This window comes from Chelonia mydas, chromosome 2 (assembly GCF_015237465.2).
Source record: "Chelonia mydas isolate rCheMyd1 chromosome 2, rCheMyd1.pri.v2, whole genome shotgun sequence".
Taxonomy (NCBI): Eukaryota; Metazoa; Chordata; order Testudines; family Cheloniidae; genus Chelonia; species Chelonia mydas.
Genome location: NC_057850.1, coordinates 102,374,832 through 102,397,836, shown reverse-complemented (window position 1 = coordinate 102,397,836; position 23,005 = coordinate 102,374,832). Strand labels below are relative to the sequence as shown.

Here is a 23,005-nt window from a genome sequence, read left to right as displayed (position 1 = left end):
AGGGTTATTCAGTAGGCAGAAGAGTGGCACCTGGTGGCTAGCACCACCAACAGCAGGCAGCCCAGCCAGAACTTGTAACCAAGAAAATTCTCAAGCAGTCTTGAAAAATGTCAAAATTGTGAAATTATTAATATCACAGTTGTTGCTGATGCTGAAAAGGAAGAGAAGCCTTGAGGCTAACAGAGTTAGTTACATTTTTATCTTCTATAGCTTGGTAGGCCAAGAAGCAAAATGATGGCCACGCTGAAGAAAGACTAGAATGCTCCACAGGGCTTGGGGGGGGGAGAGACATGCAGTACTTGTGGCTCTTCAGATTTTTAAACTCTACAAACATGTTAATGTCCATTTCATGTTTTGAAAGGTGAATAAATCCTTTTTAATATTGCATCACCATGACAGGTTGTCTTTAACAGAAACTGCTGCTGACCCGAATCAGCAGTAGGGGCTACCAGCCATACTGTTCAAGTATAAAGTTTCCCCTTTCTGTTGTCATTCTACACAGTAGAACATCCGTAGTGAAGCATTTGCAGTTGTTGTTACTATTAAAACACATTGGTTTTCAGTTTTTATCCTATAAAATGTAAGATGTGTTGAGATTGGGAGTGTATAAGAGAAACGCAAGAATTTCCACACACTCTCCTGTGATTGTTTCGGTTTTATTAACTTAATGAGATTGTGTTTGTCCTGTTCTTTGTTTAAAAACTCCTCTGTGTGGGGCACAGCTAAAACAGCCAGGTTACTCCTTCAGCTGAAAAATAGGACTCCATTCCGTCCAGTTTCTTTGAACACCTGGTACAGTATTATCAAAGGGAAAAAATTGAGAAGTTACTTTAAATAGAACAGTAAGTACAACCAGTTCTTCATCAAATCATAAACTTAGAACAGCTCCTCTGGGGCTTACTGGGGAATGATTTTTATTTATTTATATTTATTTAATGTTTAACTTCAGCATAATAATTAAAAGGTTCATTTGAACACTAGCTTAATCTTTTTCCCCCCCTAATTACTCATTCATCACTGATCTAGACCCAGGAACTTACCTAACCCTTTCACCTCATGTCTGTTTCCTTTTAATCCTTTTGAATGCTATCTGCACCAGATCTCATTTGGCTGAAGATGTTTCTCTGCCAACCTCTGTGTTGCTTGATCATGTCACAGTACTCTTGCTCTCATTCTGTAGAGTTTAGGGTGCAAGTGTACCTAAGTTTGTCTAAAAACAACATTGTCAGTGTATTTACATAAACCACATTATAGTAAAATATACTAGTGTTTGTAGATGGTGTATAGGAGGGCTGAAGGGGTAAACATAATGTCTCCTGCAAACTCTTCTAGGACCTCTGCTTATTTTAACATTCAGTAATGGAGATCTATTGGATTGAGGGGCAACCCATTGCTATTAATGAGTCATTGGCCTCATTCCCAAGCTGCCTGAAGTGCTGCTCTCCCTAGTGGAAGTAATTTTGTCTTTGAAGTACTTTCCAGAGCTGTCAACTAATGTTCCACAGTTCCCAGAGGAAATAATAAGCCAAGAGTATGCACACTCTGAAAATGTAGAGTCTAAAATGAACTGTTCCTATAGGAGACTGGCAGTCTGCTTCTCTGTGGAATTCAGCTTGTTTATATAATCTTATCTGGCTAAGCTTTGGTATTCAGCCTGGCAGGCAGTTCCTATGGAAAGCAGCTGTCCAAGCAATGGGAGTGGTGCTCCTGGTGTTGCTTCAGAAGGTCTGTAATTTCTTGTTTCATGTAAATTAAGGAAATACAATACTTTTTTGGCTAAAACCAGATGTTCTAAGCAGTTTTCTTCTCCCTTACAAATAGCTATTTAAATATGCTCCCCTGTGATACATTTATTTATTTTTTTGTGAATTGATTACATGACTCCAGGGTAATATTCCCAGTGGCCACTAGGAAGGTAAATATTTATGTTCTGTAAGCAGTCAGCCTGAGGCAGAATACAAATTTGTTACAGGAGTAACTAATGGGTACCACGGGTATTTGCGCACTTGCTGTATTTTGGGATGATGCTTTCCTTGCTAAAAATTTATTTTTAGCTCGAAGTCATTGACGAAATTTAGAAGCTGTGCTGGAAAAAGTTTCCGGACTTGGGAGTGAGCTGTTCTACGAAGTTTCAATATTGTGGGACAAGAAGAGGTAGTTCCACCAACGTAAACAAATCCTGGTAATCTCAAATGCCTGAGGAAGGGTGCTGCTGTGCAAGGCTCTCTCTTCACTAATAAAAAGACGTCTTCATTTTAACAATGAGATAAGTCTCACTATTAAAAAAAGGTCTCACTATATTGTTAAATGAGGAGGCAGACAAAAATATTCCAAGTGTTTGTCCAACAGGCTGCTCAGTAATGGAATTTTTCACAAAATGCACTAAAAGTAAATGCCTTATGGGAAAGAGGAACAGTAACAGTAGGTGTCTACAAAAAAAATTGAAGGTATTTCTGTATGTGCAGCATTATGTTGGGAAGTTAGATGGGATGGAACTGACAAGGTTAGGAGCCCTTCTTTTTGACATTTAAAAATTTTACAGGAAATAAAATTGTCAACATAGTTAAAACTCATGTCTGAGTCTTCTGTAGTTCAGTGATAGCAGTGTGATCCGTCAGATCCTGGACACTTGTCTTAATCTGTAAGCACCGCATTTTATGCTTGACAGAGCTTCAAGCATTCTCTTTATAATACTTCATTAAGAAATCGATTCAGTGTTCAGATTCAGCACCCAGAAGTCTAGTTCAGGGACTCTCAAACTTCATTGCATCGCAGTGCCCTTCTGACAACAAAAATTACTGAAAAAAGAACAGGAGCACTTGTGGCACCTTAGAGACTAACAAATTTATTAGAGCATAAGCTTTCGTGAGCTACAGCCCACTTCATCGGATGCATAGAATGGAACGTATAGTAAGAAGGCGCACACACACGCTGACAGGGTCAGGCCAGATCGCTACAGGAGAGTGATAGAAGGCAGATATATTAGCCCCAGGTTAAGTAGGTCCCTTTTCCCTGGGTAAGGTAACAGGGAAGGTTCCAGAACAATCAGGAACTTTCTGGAAACAATTGACAGATGGGCTGATTAGAACACCTGCAGCCAATCACGAAGCTGCTAGAATCAATTAAGACAGGCTGGCTAATCAGGGCACCTGGGTTTTAAAAAGGAGCTCACTTCAGTTGGTGGTGCATGCAAGGAGCTGGGAGCAGGAGGTGCAAGAAGCTGAGAGTGAGAAGGTGTACTGCTGGAAGACTGAGAAGTACAAGTATCATCAGACATCAGGAAGAAGGTCCTGTGGTGAGGATACAGAAGGTGTTGGGAGGAGGCCATGGGGAAGTAGCCCAGGGAGTTGTAGCTGTCACACAACTGTTACAGGAGCCACTGTAGACAGCTGCAAGCCACAGGGCCCTGGACTGGAACCCGAAGTAGAGGGCAGGTCCAGGTTCCCTCCATCCCCCCAACTCCCTACTTGATATCGGAGGAGTTGACCTGGACCGTGGGTTCCACCAGAGGGGAAGGTCTCTGGCCTGTTCCCCAATCCACTAGGTGGATCAGCAGACACTGCGGGGATTATTGTTCTTCCTTTTCCCCATGCTGGCCAGTGATGAGGCTAACTGAGTGAACGGCAGATTTGAGCCATGAAGGTGGCCAAACTGAGGGCTGCTGTGAATCTCTGAGACGAGCAAATCCGCCAATAAGCACAGGACCCACCAGAGGAGGAACTTTGTCACAATACATACAGATAAGTTGGAAGTTGCCACACACACTGTGAGAGGCTAATTAGTTAAGATGAGCTATTATCAGCAGGAGAGAAAAACTTTTATAGTGATGATCAAGATGGCCCGTTTAGACAGTTGACAAGAAGGTGTGAGGATACTTAACTTAAGGAAATAGATTCAATATGTGTAATGACCCAGCCACTCCCAGTCTCTATTCAAACCCAAGTTAATGGTATCTAGTTTGCATGTTAATTCAAGCTCAGCAGTTTCTCGTTGCAGTCTGTTTTTGAAGCTTTTCTGTTGCAAAATTGCCACCCCTTAGATCTTTTACTGAGTGGCCAGAGAGGTTGAAGTGTTCTCCTACCGATTTTTGAATGTTATGATTCCTGATGTCAGATTTGTGTCCATTTATTCTTTTGTGTAGAGATTGTCTGGTTTGGCCAATGTACATGGCAGAGGGGCATTGCTGGCACATGATGGCATATATCACATTAGTAGATGTGCAGGTGAACGAGCCCCTGATGGCGTGGCTAATGTGATTAGATCCTATGATGGTGTCACTTGAATAAATATGTGGACAGCGTTGGCATCAGGCTTTGTTGCAAGGATAGGTTCCTAGGTTAGTGTTTTTGTTGTGTGGTGGGTGGTTGCTGGTGAGTATTTGCTTCAGGTTGTGGGGCTGTCTGTAAGTGAGGACTGGACCTGTGACAGTGAGGGATCATTTTTCAGGATAGGTTGTAAATCTTTAAAAAATTACTACACGACCTCAAGAAGGGGGACTGAAGCCTGAGCCTGCATGAACCTGCTGCTCCGAGGTGGGGGTGGGGCAAAGCCCGAGCCCCACCACCACGAGCAGGGGGTCCCAAAGCCCCAAGTCTTCATCCCTGGGCAGGGGGGCCTCTAAACTGAGCCCTGCTGCCCTCGGTTATGGGGCTTGGGCTTCAGTTTGGCTCTGGGTCCCAGCCAGTCTAACACCAGCCCGGGGGTCACAACCCACAGTTTGAGAACCACTGGTCTAGTTCTTCCTTCCTGTCACCTGTGAATAGCATCAGTCACACTTCTAATTTACTTTAATTCTTTACACTGTGGCTGCATGCAGGGGTCACATTTTTTCTTATTTATGTAATCTGACTTTCACTGAAATACAGGACCTCTAGACAGTGTTCCCAGCATTGTGCAGAAGTTTGCAGAAACACTGACATCTTTGACCCACAGAGGGATCAATTTTATTCCACATCAGAATGATTAAGTAGGATGGAGAATTCCGCCAGCTTGCCTTGTGTGGAATATTACAAGTTTTCACACAGTAATTGTTCATCCCCATTAAGAACCAGTAATCAAACATGATCCACTCCATTAAGTAAAATGGAATTACTGTACTTCCTGAAATTTTATGATGAAGAAACTCCAAGAACATATTCACTACTATATTATTAACCCCTGTTAACTGTGTACCTGTGTAATTAGTGCAGTGTCACAGACAGTTTGACTTTTGAACAGTTTTTATTGCTGACTTTCAGTAATAAACTACAGTTTGACAGAGACTTGCACACTAGGGCAAACTGGAAAAGAGAGAACTTTTATATGCAAAGTAACTTACTTAGCCAGTAAGTACTCTCCTCCTCCTCCTTGTCTTCTACCTTCACCACAGGGTTTCTGTTCCATCCTGCACGTGTGTGATTGACCTCATTCTGTCGTCATGGAAACTGATGTCACATTTCAATGGAACTACTTCCCTGTAGGATGAAGCAAGAATATTCCCTCTTTACAGAAATTCGCAGTACAGAGATCAATTGTTGCATGTATAGTTGTTGGCGAGTGAGCAGGGCATCCCAACAAAAGCTGTGTCATCACCCATCATGTATTTTGTATTTGAGCTCTTCTAGAAAACTTTAATTTGCAGCTTATTTTAATCTCTCTCTCTATCCAAAGTCAAGTGGCTGCCTTAGTTCCTGGGGCTTTGGAGTGACATTTGGTAATAACATCCAGAAATTAAACTTGAGTTCTCTAGAAATGAAAATGATATGATCTTAAAAACTAATATTGCATGACTGGCCAGGGCTTAAAACTACTGCTTGACATTACCAGAAAAATGGAAATCCCATTGTGTCGATGAGACGTTGGATTGGTTTCTAGTGCAAGCTGGTCATGAAATACTGACCCCCTAAAACAGTCAGTGGACCTGCACTGAATGTAGCCTGTGTGATTTGCAATGTAACGCCTACTTCTGGCTGATCCATGTTTGGAGGAAAAGAAAAACCATTTCTGTGGTGGGTTCTCTTTTAATTAAAAAAGGTAGCTGTATAAAGCTGCTCAGAGGTTAGGAATGTGGGCAGTCATCTCAGAAGATGGATTAGTAGGCTGAGAGCATGTGGGAAGGTCAAAAGAGCAAAACAAATTCAAGTTTCTGTCTTCCCCCTCCCCCATGGTTGTGGAACTAAAGGTACTTGTTGCATGGATATCATGACTATACATGTTGGGATATCTGTGTCTTTGTATACTCTTCTTTAGTTGTGGCATTCATATTACCTCAAAACAATCTTGCAAATTGTCATGTTAATCAATCCATACACTGTATACTCCAGTGGTTCTCAGCCTGTGGCCTAATCGGCACAGAACTGCAGCCCATGTGACATCCTCATGGCCATACAGGTAATACTGGATGCAGGCCACATATAGATAAATAGGTTGAGAACCACTGGTCTAATCACTGATGTGTAAAGAAAATTAAGGTATCAGACTCTTCTTAGCTAACTGGACGAGTAGAATTTTGCAAGTCTGCCTTGCAGTATTAAAACGGAGTGATTTTGAAAAGCATTACTTCTCACCATCTATATTGTGTCGGTATTTTGAGGGAGTGAGTGGAAGGTTAGGGACTCTGACTAGTGTAGTTGTATTGCAATATGGGCAAAGTGTAACAGAATCTCTTTCTGGTTCTCATGAACTAGCATAATGCGGGGACGGTTCTAACACTGCAGAGGGAAGTTCTAAATTAAACTGGTTTTCATGTATTTTAAATATAAATTAAAACATTACTATTTAATCTTAGGTTTCACCAAAATCTGCACAGTTTAGTCATTTAAGCTTTCATTGTTTTTCATTAAAGTGAAATACAGTGCTACTACCACAATGCTTTAGTTATGGTTGAGGAAGAACTTCCGCTTTTAAATCTCTTCCACCCACTCCCTCTCCCTCAAGCACTGCTAACAATTTTACCAGCAAGGTGCAGTTGGGGGGAGGCAAGTGTCGACTTTTGAGGTGGGGCTTGGTAGTGAGAGTCTATGCTTGTCATTACGGTCTACATCAAATTTCTTCAGTTTGCAAGAAGTTTATAGTGAGCCCTGGAAACTTTCTGGGATCTGAAGTCAATCTGAGGTCTTTCTGGCTCATGAATGCTCACCAGTGATGGAAATTTAGTTGACAATTCTGTCAGTGAGGGAAGCAGAAAAGTCTAATTTCTGCTACTAAAAATTTCTTTTAGCATTATCCTGGCTGTGGCCACTTCCTGGCAATGTTTCAGACTTTTATATTTGGATATTTTAAACATTTCAGTATTAACTTTGCCAGTGTGCACTGATTTGGGGGGGGGGAGGGTGATGCTTATCGTATGGGTTGGCTCTGGAGTAGTTATGATGCCACAGCATGGTGCATACTAAGGTAATATAGCAGAACAGCTGGTGTGGCTTTGAGAGACCTGTAATGAAAGAGAACAGGGACAAGCTTTAAATTTCGCACACCTGCCCAAGAGGTGCCCCTTGCACTGGAGATATTCTTGAGGGGGAGAACCCTACAGCTACTTTGTGGCCACTTTGTGCTAACATAGTCAGTGCAAATGAGGTGTAGGGCAACAGAGAATTTGGACATTAATGGGGTGTTCTATGCAACTAGAAGAAAATTACCATAAATGCTGCTTCTCTGACCAAGAACTCCAGTTTCCTTTAACAGCTGGATAACTTAGTATAACTTAATTTAAAATCATCCTGATAGTCTTCATCTTCTAATTATTCATCATATAAATCTCCATAATCCTCTTGAAAAACTGATCAAAAAGGATTAGGCATTAAGCATTTCTGTAACATTTGAGTCTAAACTTTGTTTTTTTCCAACACTTTTGGGTTATGACAAAGTCCAGCAGACAGAGATACCACTTCTCCTCAAATACACATTGATACACCCAAACCCTTTGTGCTGTGGGAGGGAAAGAATGAAAATATTAGTCTCACTGTTTACCACTTGTGTATCTTTAGAGGCTTGTCTTCCAACAGTAGAATTAAGCAACACTTTATTAATACTTATGTCTGAAGTGCTAGCCCTCTTGAACTTCTGATGAAATCTCTCCAATGAATGCATGTTTTATGTTAAAATATGATACCATATTTGTATTGGGAACTAGGGGTAAGAATTTTAGGTACATCTGTTATTCTATGGCTCTTGGAGCATTTCTTAGAGTCACCACATGAACTCTTTACATAGAATATATAACTCCCATAACCTCACATGTTTATGCATCTCATTGCTGATTGGAATCAGTCACACGCATTCTTGGGATAAAACTCTGCAAAGAGAATTTAACCACTTTTTTAAAATGTACACACAACACGCTCTTCACACAGAGGAACACTCATTCCAGGTACCAACACAAACGTACAAATCTGTAGCCTGGACATAAAATACTCCAAGATTCAGATTTCAGAGTTAGTCATGTGTGGATAATTTGCATATGGACATCTGGTATTTGCACACCTGAGATGTATGCATAAAATACGAGCCCCTATCACTGAAAATCTGTCCGTAAGAGTAGAACCGTGTGTCAGACTTGCAATAGCAAGTATTCTCATGTTAGAAAAAATAGATGAGACTGAACATCTGAAATCTTGCAAATATGATTGCAATTGGAAGTATTAATTGTAATTCAGTGAATTGTCTGAGTGAAGTGGTAACAAACATAAAATTAAATGAGATTTTTAGCTAAGCAGTGGACTTCATTGGCATTCATATATTTGGGAGAGACACTTCACTGAACCAGATTTGCTTATTAGATATACCTTCCAGATTGACCTATAATCCATAAAATTGATATATAACAGTAGCTTCTCTTTTCCAGATGAAGTGGACTACAGTAACTTTGGGACCAACACGCTAACCAGGAAAAAGAAGGCTCTGGTGACTCTCCGCAACGACAACCTTCGCAGGCGTCCCCACATTAATATCAGCATGCCTCATGATTTTAGACCAGTGTCTTCCATCATTGATGTGGACATTCTTCCTGAAACGCACAGAAGAGTGAGGCTCTATCGACATGGGTGTGAGAAACCATTAGGATTTTACATCCGTGATGGGACCAGTGTGAGAGTAACTCCTCATGGACTGGAAAAAGTACCTGGTATTTTCATCTCTCGTATGGTTCCTGGAGGCTTAGCAGAGAGCACAGGATTGCTGGCTGTTAATGATGAGGTCCTGGAAGTTAATGGCATTGAAGTGGCTGGGAAAACTCTTGACCAAGTAACGGACATGATGATCGCCAACAGCCACAATCTTATTATCACTGTCAAGCCAGCAAACCAAAGGAACAATATTATCCGAAGCAGTAGGATGTCTGGCAGCTCAGGCCAGTCCACAGATAGCACAGCTAGTCACCACAGCTTGCCTTCCTCACACATGCTGCAAAACTTCCACCCTGATGAGATGGAGAGTGATGAGGAAGCTGACATTGTCATTGAGGGTGGTCTGGACCCACAGCACATTCCCAAATTGCACAGCTTCCCCACTAGTAGTCTCTCCCGAATCAATGGCAGCAGTCTTAGCCACAGACTTCAGAGAGACCTGGCTCTCAACAGTAACTCTGGCCGAGAAAGCAACGGTAACATCCACAAAATACTAAGCTCCTTAAAAACTGATCCCCGACATAGTTTGGTTATCCCCAGAGGAGGCATTGAAGAGGATGGAACCGTGATTACACTTTAGTGGCAGTTCCTGTACTTAGTGTTTTCAGTCTTAAGTGCCAATTGGAACAAATTGGACTCTTGCAACCCCTGACGCACAGAATGAGAGAACCTACATTCGTATAGACCCCATGGGTGTGAAAAATGTTACTTTCTAGGAAACATGGTTTTGGGGATTAGACGTAAAACTGTTACTTACTGCAAATTCTGAAAAATAGTATAAATGTATAGTTTGTCCCAGTTTTAAAATGAGAGAGCAAATGGAAGCACCAAATCTAAAATTACTTTCAGTTGACACACACTTCAGAAAAAATCCCACGGGCTAGGAAACGGCAGCACTGCTCTTTTGGGTTCGCGTGGATTTTTGAGAATAGTAATGGACATATCAGTTTGGAGTGGGGTCTTTTTTTAAACTGGTCAGAGAAAAATACAGTTTTCTCTTAAAATATTAAAAGTTCATGACAATTGATCAGTCCTCCTATTATTACATACCGGTCTTCCATTATCTTTTGTTTACACAGATTATTTGCCATGTTATGTCTAATCTGGACAAACTCTATATAAAGTAGCCGTTTCCTACTCTGGTGGTAGCAATGTTGGGGAAGCGCTGCATTTACACTTTTCCAAACAAAACTTTGACCAAATGAGATGAGATGTGTATATATGTGTAATTTTTTTTAAAAAGTCTAAGAAAGAGGCATAGAGGAGGATGTTGATACCATCATTCCTTTTAGATCAGCACCACCTGCTGGTCAGTGGCAGTACTGTCTGAATTATAACATTTTTGTATATTAGGTTACTGTATGTGAAAAGGAAAATAGATTTACCTAGAGGAATTTTAACTGACTCCAGCACCATCATGTGAAAAGCGCATTATTTTTTAAAAATATTTATTAGTCACTAAAATTGGTAATTTTCTTGTCTGTTTTCATCATCTCCATCTCTTGGTAACATAAGTAGTATGAATTTAGAGAACACAAGCCAGAAGGGTAACAAAAAAATATGAATGACTTAAATACATATTACCACCATGTCTTAGACTACATCACTGATGGAAAGAGCTTTTTGCTGTGTTTTAGGGGCAACTTGAATCCACAAAGACTTTAGCTGCAAAAGGCTGGCTGTCTACAGTACACTATTTGAAGGATACTGGCTGACTTCCTAGCCTATCTCTGAACAGTTTGTTCAATATTTCAGACACTGATGCATCAGAGCGGAATCTGCCATGTTGTGTAGGGATTTAAGAGCTACTAACTTGGGAGTCAATACCTGGACTTATTACCCAAAGGAAACCATTTTGCACCCAATTGTTTCTCATCTCCAGAAAATGCCACAAATTGTTAAAATGGCCTAATCTAAAATATTTTGTGATATCTTCAACAGTTTAAGGAACAAATATAATTGTCTTACAATGTATTTTTCTACTTTTAGCTGTGTCATTTTCTTTTGTTTTTTTTTTAACTTTGTAGTATTGTGTATTAAAGCTTTTCTGTTTTTTTTTTTAATGTGGTGGAATGGGTATTTCTTTTAATATTACACTGGGTTTGAAAACTCGGACCACTTAGGTTTTAACAAGGTGCAGTTCTGGACTTGGAAGGTGTATGTGGATTCTCACTCTAATTTTTAAAAATACAAATGAGCAACTGTTACTTTATTAACACAATGTTACACTGTTCTCTGCCAGATATGCTTGAGGACAATGAATTAAATCTGTAATTTTTTGGATAGTTTAAAGCTTCTTTAATATTGTTTTTTTAACATTCTCTCCTGTTTGCTGTGTCAGTTTGAGAGATGTGTACCTATTTTGGTCAGGTCAGCAAGAATGGAACATTGATCCTGTGACAACCATCTCTTTCAGTCACTTTATTTGTATGCTGGCAGAGGTAGCCATATTTTAGCTGACGGATATTGGTGCAGTAGACAGTTTCCTCACTGTACCATTGTATGTTTCAGTCACAGACCAGTTTATCAGTAAAAGTAGTTTTATTTAAAGGTATACTGTACTCTGAGTAAGAGGGATCTGTCTGGCTGAAGTTTTATTTTCTTCAGCGAATAATGGCAGGTTGAGCAATGTGACTAGTCATGGATTACAAATTGTGATCGCTCTTTGCGTGGCTTTCAATTTAAATGTCATCAACGCTGGTGCTGGCACTTACTCTAGTAACTTGCACTGCACCCTTCTTTCCTCCCCCTTACTACATCTGTCAGTAGAAAAGTCTGACTCTTCAGTCATGTCAAACCAGTTGGACTCTAGTTTCTGGTCACACTTGTGTTGTGTTGGGGGGATGTTTGTTGCTCTGTTCCTCAGTGGACCCTCTGTGCTCATGTGTCCACAGCAGACTGTTCTGATTTCTGTTGGGTTGGGTTTTCCCTCATAGATGACCTTTCCTTTATTAAGGGATGCCACTGTTGCAGTTCTGATTCCCCTGGAAGGAGAGTAGTTTGCTCTGTCATCCACAGGTCTGTTTTCAAGTCACATATTTTCCCTAGAGAAATGGGATTGCTCTGACTTCCCAGAAAACACCTACGACACTTATGTCTTGTATGATGCCATGGTGTAGACTGCTTCATGAGAGTACAAATAAAGTGCATTTGGAGAAACATCTGAAGAGGAGTCTTGGAGCCCCTCTGAGTAAAACACTACTTTGTCACGGGTAGATGATGCTATAAGTAAAGTTCACTACACTGTCTACAAAATACTAAAATAAAGGATAAATCTTCCCAAATCTCGCAATTATTTCTGTTTGTTAAAATATATATTAGATAAAAACTTCAGTCACATTTCCATGCAGACTGATTGGCATGAGTGGAGGTACTTTTATTTGAAGTCCAGTTACAACTGCAGAGTAACTCAATACTTTTGTCACAATGGATCCTTAGCACCAATGGATACCTAAATTGTCATCAGGCTTTCAAGCAAACACCTCAATGAGATGAATGATACCTTAAAACTCTCTTTTCTGGGAAGTATCTACAGGTCTGTGCTTCATTTGCATCAGTTATTATATGACTGTGTGTTCTCTGACTTGATCAAAACTCTTGCATTTTTAGTGTAGATGGGACTTCAGGCACCAGTCCCTGAATGGTGCTAAAGCTTTGGACTAATTGTACCCAATTTGCTCTAAACCTTACGTTTACATTCTCCTTCAAGGTGAACGAGTTGGTATGGTTCTGATTCCAGAAAAAACTTCTGCAAGTGGAGAAAGTGGACAAGCCAAGACTGTGTGTTTCAATTTAAACTTTTCAGCAAGTGGCCTTCCAGCATAAAAGGATATTACCTCTGAAATGGAAGTATTTAACAATAAGAGTGACTGAGGTAGCAGAGATAACTAAATTCTCCTTCAAGGAAGCTTCCACAAAATTGGATATATCAGAAGCCAGCCAGATTGACTCAGATGGAAAATCATATCAACTTAGTTGAAGGTAGTGCATAGTTCTTACAAGGAAAGTCCTAGCCCATGTTACCTCATTACGGGCTAAAATTAAAGTTCTAGGAGCTGACTCTGTCATTCTCACTTTGGCCTGTGAACACATACAGCTGAGGGATACTATCCGCTTGAAATCATTTCAAAAATGGAATTAAAAGTAGTTTCAGGTACTACCGCTCAGAGTTCCACCCCATCACCAATGTCTGTAGTTTGTCGTGGTCTCTTTTTAAAATAGCTTTTCTCTTCCACTATTGGTCCAGGAGAGATGCACACAAATGAAAATCTCTTGACTGTGTCCAAGAAGTCTGAAACTGACTATATGTGAAGTTATAACAAATGTCCTATGTAAACAAACTGGAAAAGTAGAAGAAAAAAGACTTCTCAACTTTCTGTTATATAAGTGTTAGGTGTTAACTGTAATCAACAGTTCTATACAGAAGTGACTTTCTCTTTAAATTGAGGATGTCCCTTTAAGCAAACTTGAGCTCAGTTGCTACTCTAATGGGACACCTCTAAGGAAAACTCAGTTAATATTGGCCCAGTCAGTGGATGATGGGCAGGTTTGGTTTGACTTTTTAACAGTATGTCCTGCTGGGGAGAAGTCTTAATTCTAGTGCCAGGGAAGGCTCTCATCCTTTACTAATGTGACAGCCATCTTTTCAATAGATTTAAAAAAAAAAAAAAGTCTAACAGCTGTTGAGTGAGGCTTTTGTAGACCTTTCCATGGACAGTTTTGTGATAGCATATCAATTGTTGAGGACAGGATGGAAACATCTGTGTGTCTCAGGTACCGCATGAGATTGATGGCTATGGGGTGGGGCTAGGTAGTTGGAAGCTTCTCAGCTTGATAGCCACTGAGAATTTAGTGTGTGGTTATGTAAAAATAGCGTGTTACTTTGCATATCTGCACCCTGTGTGTTCAAGGTATGTCTGCTTAGTTAACTAAAACAAGTGAGTTTTTTTTACTTCTGTTAGAATTGAAGTAGCTCTTGCATATCTATACAATCTCTTCAGTGCTAACTGCTTCAACAACTCCTCAGCAGAACTGCCAGTTAAATTCTAAATGATGATCTGTATAACTAATGCTGATGAAAGTGGAAGAAACAATACAGCTTGCTTTTCACATATTAGGCTGAGTTTAGAAGTGACTGACAAATCATCTTTTTGCCTGGTAAACTGAGCAGACAAGATAAGGATGTCAGATATTTTAATCATTTACCTAACTCCTCTTCAAACAAGATTTTAAATTCAAAGATCCTAGCTAGGATTGGCTGAAATGTCATGTGACATCAGGATATTTCTGCTATTGACCTTGTTCTTGCTATTCAAAGTTACTGATGTCTGTTAAATTATTAACTATCTATTGCATATGCATATTACCGGATTCGGACTGAATCATCAGCCATCAACAATGGTATGTTCCTGTCCCTTATCTTAAGTTTCAATATTGAATGAAAGCTTTTGTTTTTGTTTTTTAAATAAACCAGTTGCTCAAGCTTCCTTTTTGCCCTGAGTTAAATCACTTGAGAAACTAAGCACACTTGTCTAATCTTTTTCCTTCTAGAAAGAATACTGTTTGGGAAGAGGTGGGGTGAAAAAGAAAAAAAAACACTGTGAATACATATCAGATGGAATATGTAAAATTGATTTTGTACCCTTTGTTTTGCTTTTGTGTGATGATGCATAAAGGTTTGAAGTTCTTTATTAAAAAACAAGGACATTTGTTAGAAAGTAGGACAGTTTGCCCTCCCTTTCTTTTGCTGGAGGATCTAGAAAAGTGGAGTAGAAGCAAGAGCTGCCTTAGAAAATTCAGTCAATGCAAGTTACACTGGCGTATAGGAACCAAATGTAGAATGTCATTCGTGTGCATCTCCATTGGGATGCTTGCATCTGTGCTGTCTCTCCTCACCATAAGTGGTTGCAACATAAAACGTGGTGCACAGCAGGCAGGTATCCCATTGTGTCCTGTGATGCTATCTGCCTCAATGCCTTGTGGGATGCCACTGGTTCACTCAGGGACTTCTGGGAGTTAGGGGTGAAGTTCCCACCACGTCACTTTGTTCATCCCATAATGCCTATTCTGTCCCATAACTGTTGTGCCTTTTTTTTTTTAAAACTCCCACAGTCCTGAGCACCACTTTTTGGTCCCCATAGCTCAGTGCTGTTTTCATGAGTGTTGCTAATACAGATGCATGATTCTCCTGTGTTTGCAGAACTGAAGCAAGTACTATTGCAATGGGACGGAGATGATGGGGAGACGTTCCAGCACATTAACTGGATACTACTATGACAAAAACATGCCAGGTTGCTCCTGCCATTCATGGAGCTGCTCCACAGTCTATTGTTGCTTCTGGGCCTGAGAAATTAGCACTTATTGGTGGGTTATCACAGTCATGCAGATTTGGGAATAACAAGCAATAGCTTCAGAATTTTTGCATGCAAAAGGTGAATTGCTGGATCTGTGTGGTGAGCTTGCCCCCAGCTCGAGGACACCAAAATGAGAATAGTATTGACAGTGGAGACGTGAGTGGTGCTCATGTTCTGGAAGCTTGCAATGCTGGAGTGCTACTGATCCGTGGGCAATCAGTTTGGAGTTGGAAAATCCACAGTGGGGGCCCATTGGTCCTCCAAGTATATACGGCCATTAATCATCTGCTGTCTGTGACTGTGACTCTTGGTAATGTGCAGGAAATAGTGCATGCATTTGTAGGCACATGGTTCCCTAACTGCGGTGGAGCAGTAGATGGCACATACATCCGTATTCTGGAACCACCCCACGTTGTCACTGAGTATGTCAACAGGGATATTTTTTCCATGGTCATGCAAGCACTGGTGGATCACTCAGGACGCTTCACTGATGGAGAAGCCGGTCAAGTAAAGGTGACAGGCACAGAAAGCCCAGCAGTGAGTGGTGTTCCAAAGCTGCCCTGGTCACTATGCTGCTACCCTATTTACTTCAGTGATCCCAGCTAGGGTTGCCAACCTAAGTTCTCTCTAAGCAGCACGACCACCGCCTATTAAGCCCTGTGCAGGGCCGCGGTCGGAGAAGAGGCGCCCCTCCCTTGGCCCGGCCCCAGTGCGGACCTGCCACAACCAGGGGGGAGAGGCACCCCTCCCCCAGCTCTGAGCTGCTGCAGCGAGAGAAGGCTGGGGGGGAGTCCTCTCTCCCCACTGCAGCCCCAGAGCAGCCTGTACCCCTCACCCCAACCCTCTGCCCAACCCCAGAGCCCCCTCCCACTCCTCAAACCCATCATCCCCAGTCCCACCACATGAATTTTGTTATGTGCACCAATATGAAGGTGATGTGTCATACATCACCTCTGTATTGGTGCACATAACAAAATTCATTCCACACGTGTGGGAAAAATTAGAGGGAACACTGTTAATAACTCTCTGGGAATTTAAAGATTAATCTTTAAAGATTATGTAATGTGATGAAACCTTCAGGAATATGTCCAATGAACTCATTGGAGAGAGGCAGCGGAAGAAGTAAGACTGCCACCTCTAAAATGTTTGGAAGGGGACTGCAGAGCATGTCCATGGAAGTTTCAAGATCTTTCGAGAACAAAAGGGACATCACTATTCCAAGTACTTTGCATAGCTCTCACTGCCTCGATAAGCAAACTGAAGAATGGAGAAGGGGATACCAACTTCTACTTCTGCCAAAGCAAAGAAGGCTGATCTGGTATGAACTATGTAATTAGACTTCCAAACTATTTTTGGGAATGTATTCTCTAACAGTATTTTCTAACATCAATGAAATAATCAAGTCACTGTCTTTGATCTCAGTAAAGTTGTGGGTGGGATGGATGCCAGTTTGAAATATCAGAGAGCAGTGGTGGGGGGCAGTAGCACCAGAACCAGGGAGGCTAGGGCCCTCGCACTTTTTGCTGGAGTGGACGCCCCGCCCTTCCACTCCTCTTCTCTTCTGCAGGCCCCCCCCCTCCCCCCCGAGTGGGCAGCATGGAGCCTGGCCAGGAAGCCCGGGCAGCTATGGGAGCCACATAAACCCTCCAGCTGCTCCCCACAGCTCTCACCAACCTAGCGGTGCCTGTATAAGAAAAAGACCCAAATATTGGGACTGTCCCTATAAAATTGGGACATCTGGTCACCCTACACCGACCCAGCTCTAGCTGGGCGGGGGCCTCGGAGCTTCAGCCCAGCCATAAGAGCCATGCCGTGGGCAGCTCTGGGGAGTCGTGGACCCTTCACCTGTCCTGGGCAGGGAGTCCAGGGTGTGGACACAGGCTGGGGGGGAGTGGCTGCTTACAGTGGGCCCCCTGCACCATAGACAGGTGGAGGGTCTGCTGCGTCTCTCCACAGCTGGCCATGCGGCTCTTAGACTGCTGAATTGGAATTAATTTGCAAACTGGATACAATTAACGTAGGTTTGAATAGAGACTGGGAGTGGATGGGTCATTACACAAAGTAAAACTATTTCCCCATGTTTATCCCCCCTCCCCCACACTGTTCCTCAGACGTTCTTGTCAACTGCTGGAAATGGCCCACCTTGATTATCACTACAAAAGGTTCCCCTCCCCCCCGGCTCTCCTGCTGGTAGTAGCTCACCTTAAGTGATCACACTGGTTACAGTGTGTATGGTAACACCCATTGTTTCGTGTTCTCTATGTATATAAATCACCCCACTGTATTTTCCACTGAATGCATCTGATGAAGTGAGCTGTAGCTCACGAAAGCTTATGCTCAAATAAATTTGTTAGTCTCTAAGGTGCCACAAGTACTCCTTTTCTTTTTAGCCATATGGAGTGGAAATCTATCAACTTCATGAAAAAACTCATACAGAGAGAGACAGACATCATCATTCTTTCCAAATGCAAACAGATGGACATCATACCAAAAGGACCGAAGGTAAAAAATCCATTACAATCTACATACCACACAGATTATGCTGACAGCTTGGGCCACACGCTCTCAAAGAAACTGCGGAACCACCCGATGAACATCCTCTACAGCAAACAGGGAAAGATTAAGAATGAGCTCTCAAAATTGGATACTCTCTGTCAAGGTTCCTTCCCCACTCTGAACTCTAGGAGACAGATGTGGGGACCTGCATGAAAACCTCCTTTAAACTTACTTTTACCAGCTTAGGTTAAAACTTCCCTAAGGTACAAACTATTTTACCTTTTGCCCTTGGACTTTCGCTGCCACCATCAAACGTCTAACCGGGTTTATTATTGGGAAAGAGTCGTTTGCAAACGTCTTTCCCCCCAAAATCCTCACCAAAACCTTGCACCCCCCTTCCTGGGGAAGGTTTGATAAAAATCCTCATCAATTTGCATAGGTGAACACAGACCCAAACCCTTGGATCTTAAGAACAATGAAAAAAGCATTCAGTTTCTTACAAGAAGAATTTTAATAGAAGTAAAAAGAATCACCTCTGTAAAATCAGGATGATTAAATACCTTACAGGGTAATTAGATTCAAAACATAGAGAATCCCTCTAGGCAAAACCTTAAGTTACAAAAAGACACAAAGACAGGAATAGCCATTCCATTCAGCACAGCTTATTTTCTCAGCCATTTAAAGAAATCATAATCTAACGCGTATCTAGCTAGATTACTTACTAAGTTCTAAGACTCCATTCCTATTCTGTCCCAGGCAAAAGCATCACACAGACAGACCCAGACCCTTTGTTTCTCCCCCCCTCTAGCTTTGAAAGTATCTTGTCTCCTCATTGGTCATTTTTGGTCAGGTGCCAGCGAGGTTATCCTAGCTTCTTAACCCTTTACAGGTGAAAGGGCTTTTCCTCTGGCCAGGAGGGATTTTAAAGGTGGTTGCCCTTCCTTTTATATTTATGACACGCCCCCCAATCACAGCTAGGGTGAAACACTGGCTGGGATTTCTTCCTGGAGCTCTAGGAAAAAACAAAGTGAATAAGACACATGCACCTCTAAATGTACTACCAAGTATATAAAGACTAACAATATTTTCCACATCTCAAGAACAATTTTAACCAATTGATTCTGGGAAACCATCCGATGAAGTGAGCTGTAGCTCACGAAAGCTTATGCCAAATAAATTTGTTAGTCTCTAAGGTGCCACAAGTACTCCTTTTCTTTTCACAGGAGAGTGCATCAGCCACTTTGTTAGAAGCTCCTGAGATGTGTTGGATGTTGAAATCAAAATCTTGGAGAGCTAAACTCCACTGAATAAGTTTATTTCCCGTGGCGGTATGAAGCCACTGTGGCGCAGCATGGTCGGTTTGCAGGTGGAAACGCCATCCCCAAACATATGGGCGTAGCTTTTCCAGAGCGTAGACAATGGTGTAACATTCTTTTTCACTGACTGACCACTTGCTTTCCCTCTCAGACAGTTTTTTGCTGAGAAACACAACAGGGTAGAATTCTTAATCCGGTCCTTCCTGCATTAAAACTGCTCCCACACCATGCTCAGACGCATCTGTGGTTACTAGGAACGGTTTGTCAAAGTCTGGGGCCCTTAGCACAGGGTTAGACATGAGTGTCGCTTTAAGCTGGTTAAAGGCCTTCTGACACTCTTCGGTCCACTGAACGGCATTTGGCTGTTTCTTTTTAGTTAGGTCTGTTAGTGGGGCAGCGATTTGGCTGTATTGCGGTACAAATCGTCTGTAATAACCGGCCAAGCCTAAGAAGGATTGAACCTGTTTCTTTGACTTTGGGACAGGCCACTTTTGGATAGCATCCACTTTGGCCTGTAGGGGGCTGATAGTTCCTTGACCATGTGGTGTCCAAGGTAAGTCACTCTGTTTAGGCCTATTTGACACTTCTTAGCCTTAACAGTTAGTCCTGCCTCCCTTATGCGCTCGAAGACTTTTTGTAGATGTTCCAGATGTTCTGCCCAGGAATCCGAAAATATGGCCACACTGTCAAGGTAGGCGACTGCATATTCTCCTAATCCTGCTAGGAGACCATCTACAAGTCTTTGGGAGGTGGCGGGTGCATTCCGCAGCCCGAAAGGGAGTACATTAAATTCATACAGCTCGACATGGGTGGTGAAGGCTGACCTTTCCTTGGCAGATTCATCTAGCAGAACCTGCCAGTACCTCTTGGTTAAGTCCAAGGTAGAGATGAACTGGGCCCGTCCCAGTTTCTCTAACAGTTCATCTGTGTGTGGCACTGGATAGTTGTCTGGACGAGTTACAGCATTTAGCTTACAGCAGTCCACACAAAAACGTATCTCCCCATCTGGTTTGGGAACTAGAACCACTGGAGATGTCCATGCACTGCCAGAGGGGTGGATTACACCCATCTGTAAGATATCCTGGATCTCCCGTTCTATACCAGTTTTAGCTTGAGGAGACACCCGGTAAGGTTGGACTTTAATTGGGTGAGCATTACCTGTGTCAATGGAGTGGTATGCCCGTTCAGTCAGTCCTGGGGTGGCTAAGAACGTCAGCGCACAGCTAGTGCACAGCTCCTTGATCTGCTGTTGCTACATACGCCCAAGGGTCATGGAGAGGTTCACCTCTTCCACGCCACCAGCACTTTTCCCTTCGTAGTAGACACCTTCAGGCCACTCAGCGTCATCTCCTCCGTGGGCTGTAAACTGACAAACCTTTAATTCTCTGGAATAAAAGGGCTTTAGAGAATTAATATGGTACACCTTAGGCTTTCGGTTGGAGGTGGGGAATGCTACGAGATAATTAACAGCTCGCAGGCGCTCCTGGACCATGAATGGCCCTTCCCACGACGCTTCCATTTTATGGGCCTGGAGCGCCTTTAAGACCATGACCTGGTCCCCTACTTTGAAGGAATGCTCTCTGGCATGTTTATCGTACCAGGCTTTTTGTTCTTTTTGAGCATCCTGTAGGTTTTTTTTAGCAAGGGCTAGAGAGGTTCGGAGGGTGTTTTGTAGGTTGGTTACAAAGTCCAGAATGTTAGTTCCTGGAGAAGGTGTAAAGCCCTCCCATTGCTGCTTCACCAACTGTAATGGCCCCTTAACCTCGTGGCCACATACAAGTTCAAATGGTGAAAATCCTAAACTGGGATGTGGTACAGCTCTGTAGGGAAAGAGCAACTGCTGCAACACTAGGTCCCAATCATTGGAGTGCTCATTTATGTATCATGGCCCCCAAAGTTCCATTAAACTTCTCCATGCCATTTGTTTGATGGTGGTAAGGAGTGGCAACCAAGTGATTTACCCCATGAGCTTCCCAAAGGCTTTCCATAGTTCCTGCCAGGAAATTAGTTCTTGCATCTGTGAGGATGTCGGAGGGCCAACCTCCCCTGGCAAAAATGTCCGCTAGTGCCTGGCACACGCTTTTAGCCCTGGTGTTGCTTAGAGCTACTGCTTCCGGCCATCGGGTGGCAAAATCCATGAAAGTCAGTATGTACTGCTTTCCTCTGGGTGTCTTTTTCAGAAAAGGACGCAGAATATCCACAGCTACTCGCTGAAATGGAACCTCAATGATTGGGAGTGGCTGGAGAGGGGCTTTGACCTGGTCTTGGGGTTTTCCCACTTTTTGGCATACCTCACAAGACCAGACATAGGTAGAAACATCCTTGCCCATTCCCTCCCAGTGGAATGACCTCCCCAAACAGTCTTTGGTCCTGTTCACCCCAGCATGGCCACTAAGAAGATCGTGGGCTAAGCTCAAGAGCTTGACCCGGTACTTAGTTGGAACTACCAACTGTCTCTGAGGATGCCAGTCTTCCTGGTGTCCCCCAGAAAGAGTTTCCTTGTATAAAAGTCCTCTTTCTACAACAAACCTGGATCGATTAGAAGAGCTGAGAGGCGGTGGGTTGCTCCATGCCGCCGTCCAAGCTTTCTGGAGGCTTTCATCTGCTTCCTGTTCGATCTGGAACTGTTCCCTTGATGCTGGAGACATCAGTTCCTCATTGGATTGTGCACCTATGCTTGGTCCCTCTGGAAGCAATGTAGGGGATGGGGCTGTTTCCGTTGACTGTGAACCGCTCTCCGCTGGTGCACTATGTTGGGGTTCAGGCTCCGGCTGAGCCTCTTGTATAGGGTTATTGGCTGCTGCCGGTTTGGGTTCGGTGGGGCCCTCTGGTGTTGGGGTTGCAAGTACTGGATTCAGTGTGGGAAATGGGTCTGGTGCTGGTTGTTCCGCCGGTTCCAGTTCTGGGACTGGATCCACTACTGCTGTTGCAGACGTTGGCCTGGGGTCCAGGTCCATCACCTCTGACTGGGTCCTGGTAGAAGTTTCCGGAACAGAGCTAGGCGTGACGGCTTGTTTAGCCTGGCTGCAGGTGACCATCCCCACTCTCTTGGCTCGCTTCACATGATTGGCCAAGTCTTCCCCCAACAGCATGGGGATGGGATAATCATCATAGACTGCAAAAGTCCATGTTCCTGACCAGCCCTTGTACTGGACAGGCAACTTGGCTGTAGGCAAATTGAAAGAGTTGGACTTGAAGGGTTGAATCATCACTTGGATCTCTGGGTTGATTAAATTGGGGTCCATTAAGGAAGCATGGATAGCCAACACTTGTGCTCCCGTGTCCCTCCAGGCGGTGACCTTCTTCCCGCCCACACTCAGTTTCCCTCCGCTCCAAGGGTATCTGGGAGGTATCTGGGCCTGAGGACCTCTGGGGTGATTCTGGTGCAATGAACTGTAATCTGTTGGGGTTCTTGGGGCAGTTGGCCTTTACATGCCCTGGCTCGTTACATTTAAAACATCATCCAGCTGACGGGTCACTGGGGCTAGGTGGGTTGCTGGAGAACAGTGTGGCAGGACGATAAGGTGTCTGTAGGGTTCCTTGGGGGGTAGGTGGGGCCTTGGGCTGCCCCCAGGAGTAGGGTGTGGTCTGAGGTTGTCCCTTCTGGTATCCGCTCCAACCGTGACCAGTTTTTTTCTTCTCTGCCACCTCCACCCATTTGGCTCCAATCTCCCCCGCCTCGATTACAGTTTTGGGTTTCCCATCTAGGACGTATCTTTCTATTTCCTCAAGAACACCC

The 23,005-nt window shown here is 43.0% G+C and overlaps 1 protein-coding gene and 1 long non-coding RNA gene across 3 annotated transcripts in view; one reads left to right on the top strand and one right to left on the bottom strand.

Moving 5' to 3' along the window:
- Nucleotides 1-11,655, top strand: part of PARD6G (par-6 family cell polarity regulator gamma) — a 104,518-nt gene extending 92,863 nt beyond the window's left edge. Inside the window, exon 3 of the mRNA XM_007060392.4 lies at nt 8,822-11,655. Coding sequence (XP_007060454.1) covers nt 8,822-9,681 — 860 coding nt within the window. The 3' untranslated portion in view covers nt 9,682-11,655. The remainder of the gene's footprint in view (nt 1-8,821) is intronic.
- Nucleotides 648-23,005, bottom strand: part of LOC119565616 — a 25,470-nt gene continuing 3,112 nt past the window's right edge. Inside the window, exons 1-4 of one of the 2 annotated variants that reach the window (XR_005224381.2) lie at nt 17,984-18,042; nt 5,318-5,453; nt 1,041-1,210; nt 648-789 (exon numbers count right to left, since the gene is read on the bottom strand). This is a non-coding gene — a long non-coding RNA (uncharacterized LOC119565616). Of the gene's footprint in view, nt 790-1,040; nt 1,211-5,317; nt 5,454-17,983; nt 18,043-23,005 lie in introns of those variants that run through there. The other variant, XR_005224380.2, reaches the window with a different exon arrangement.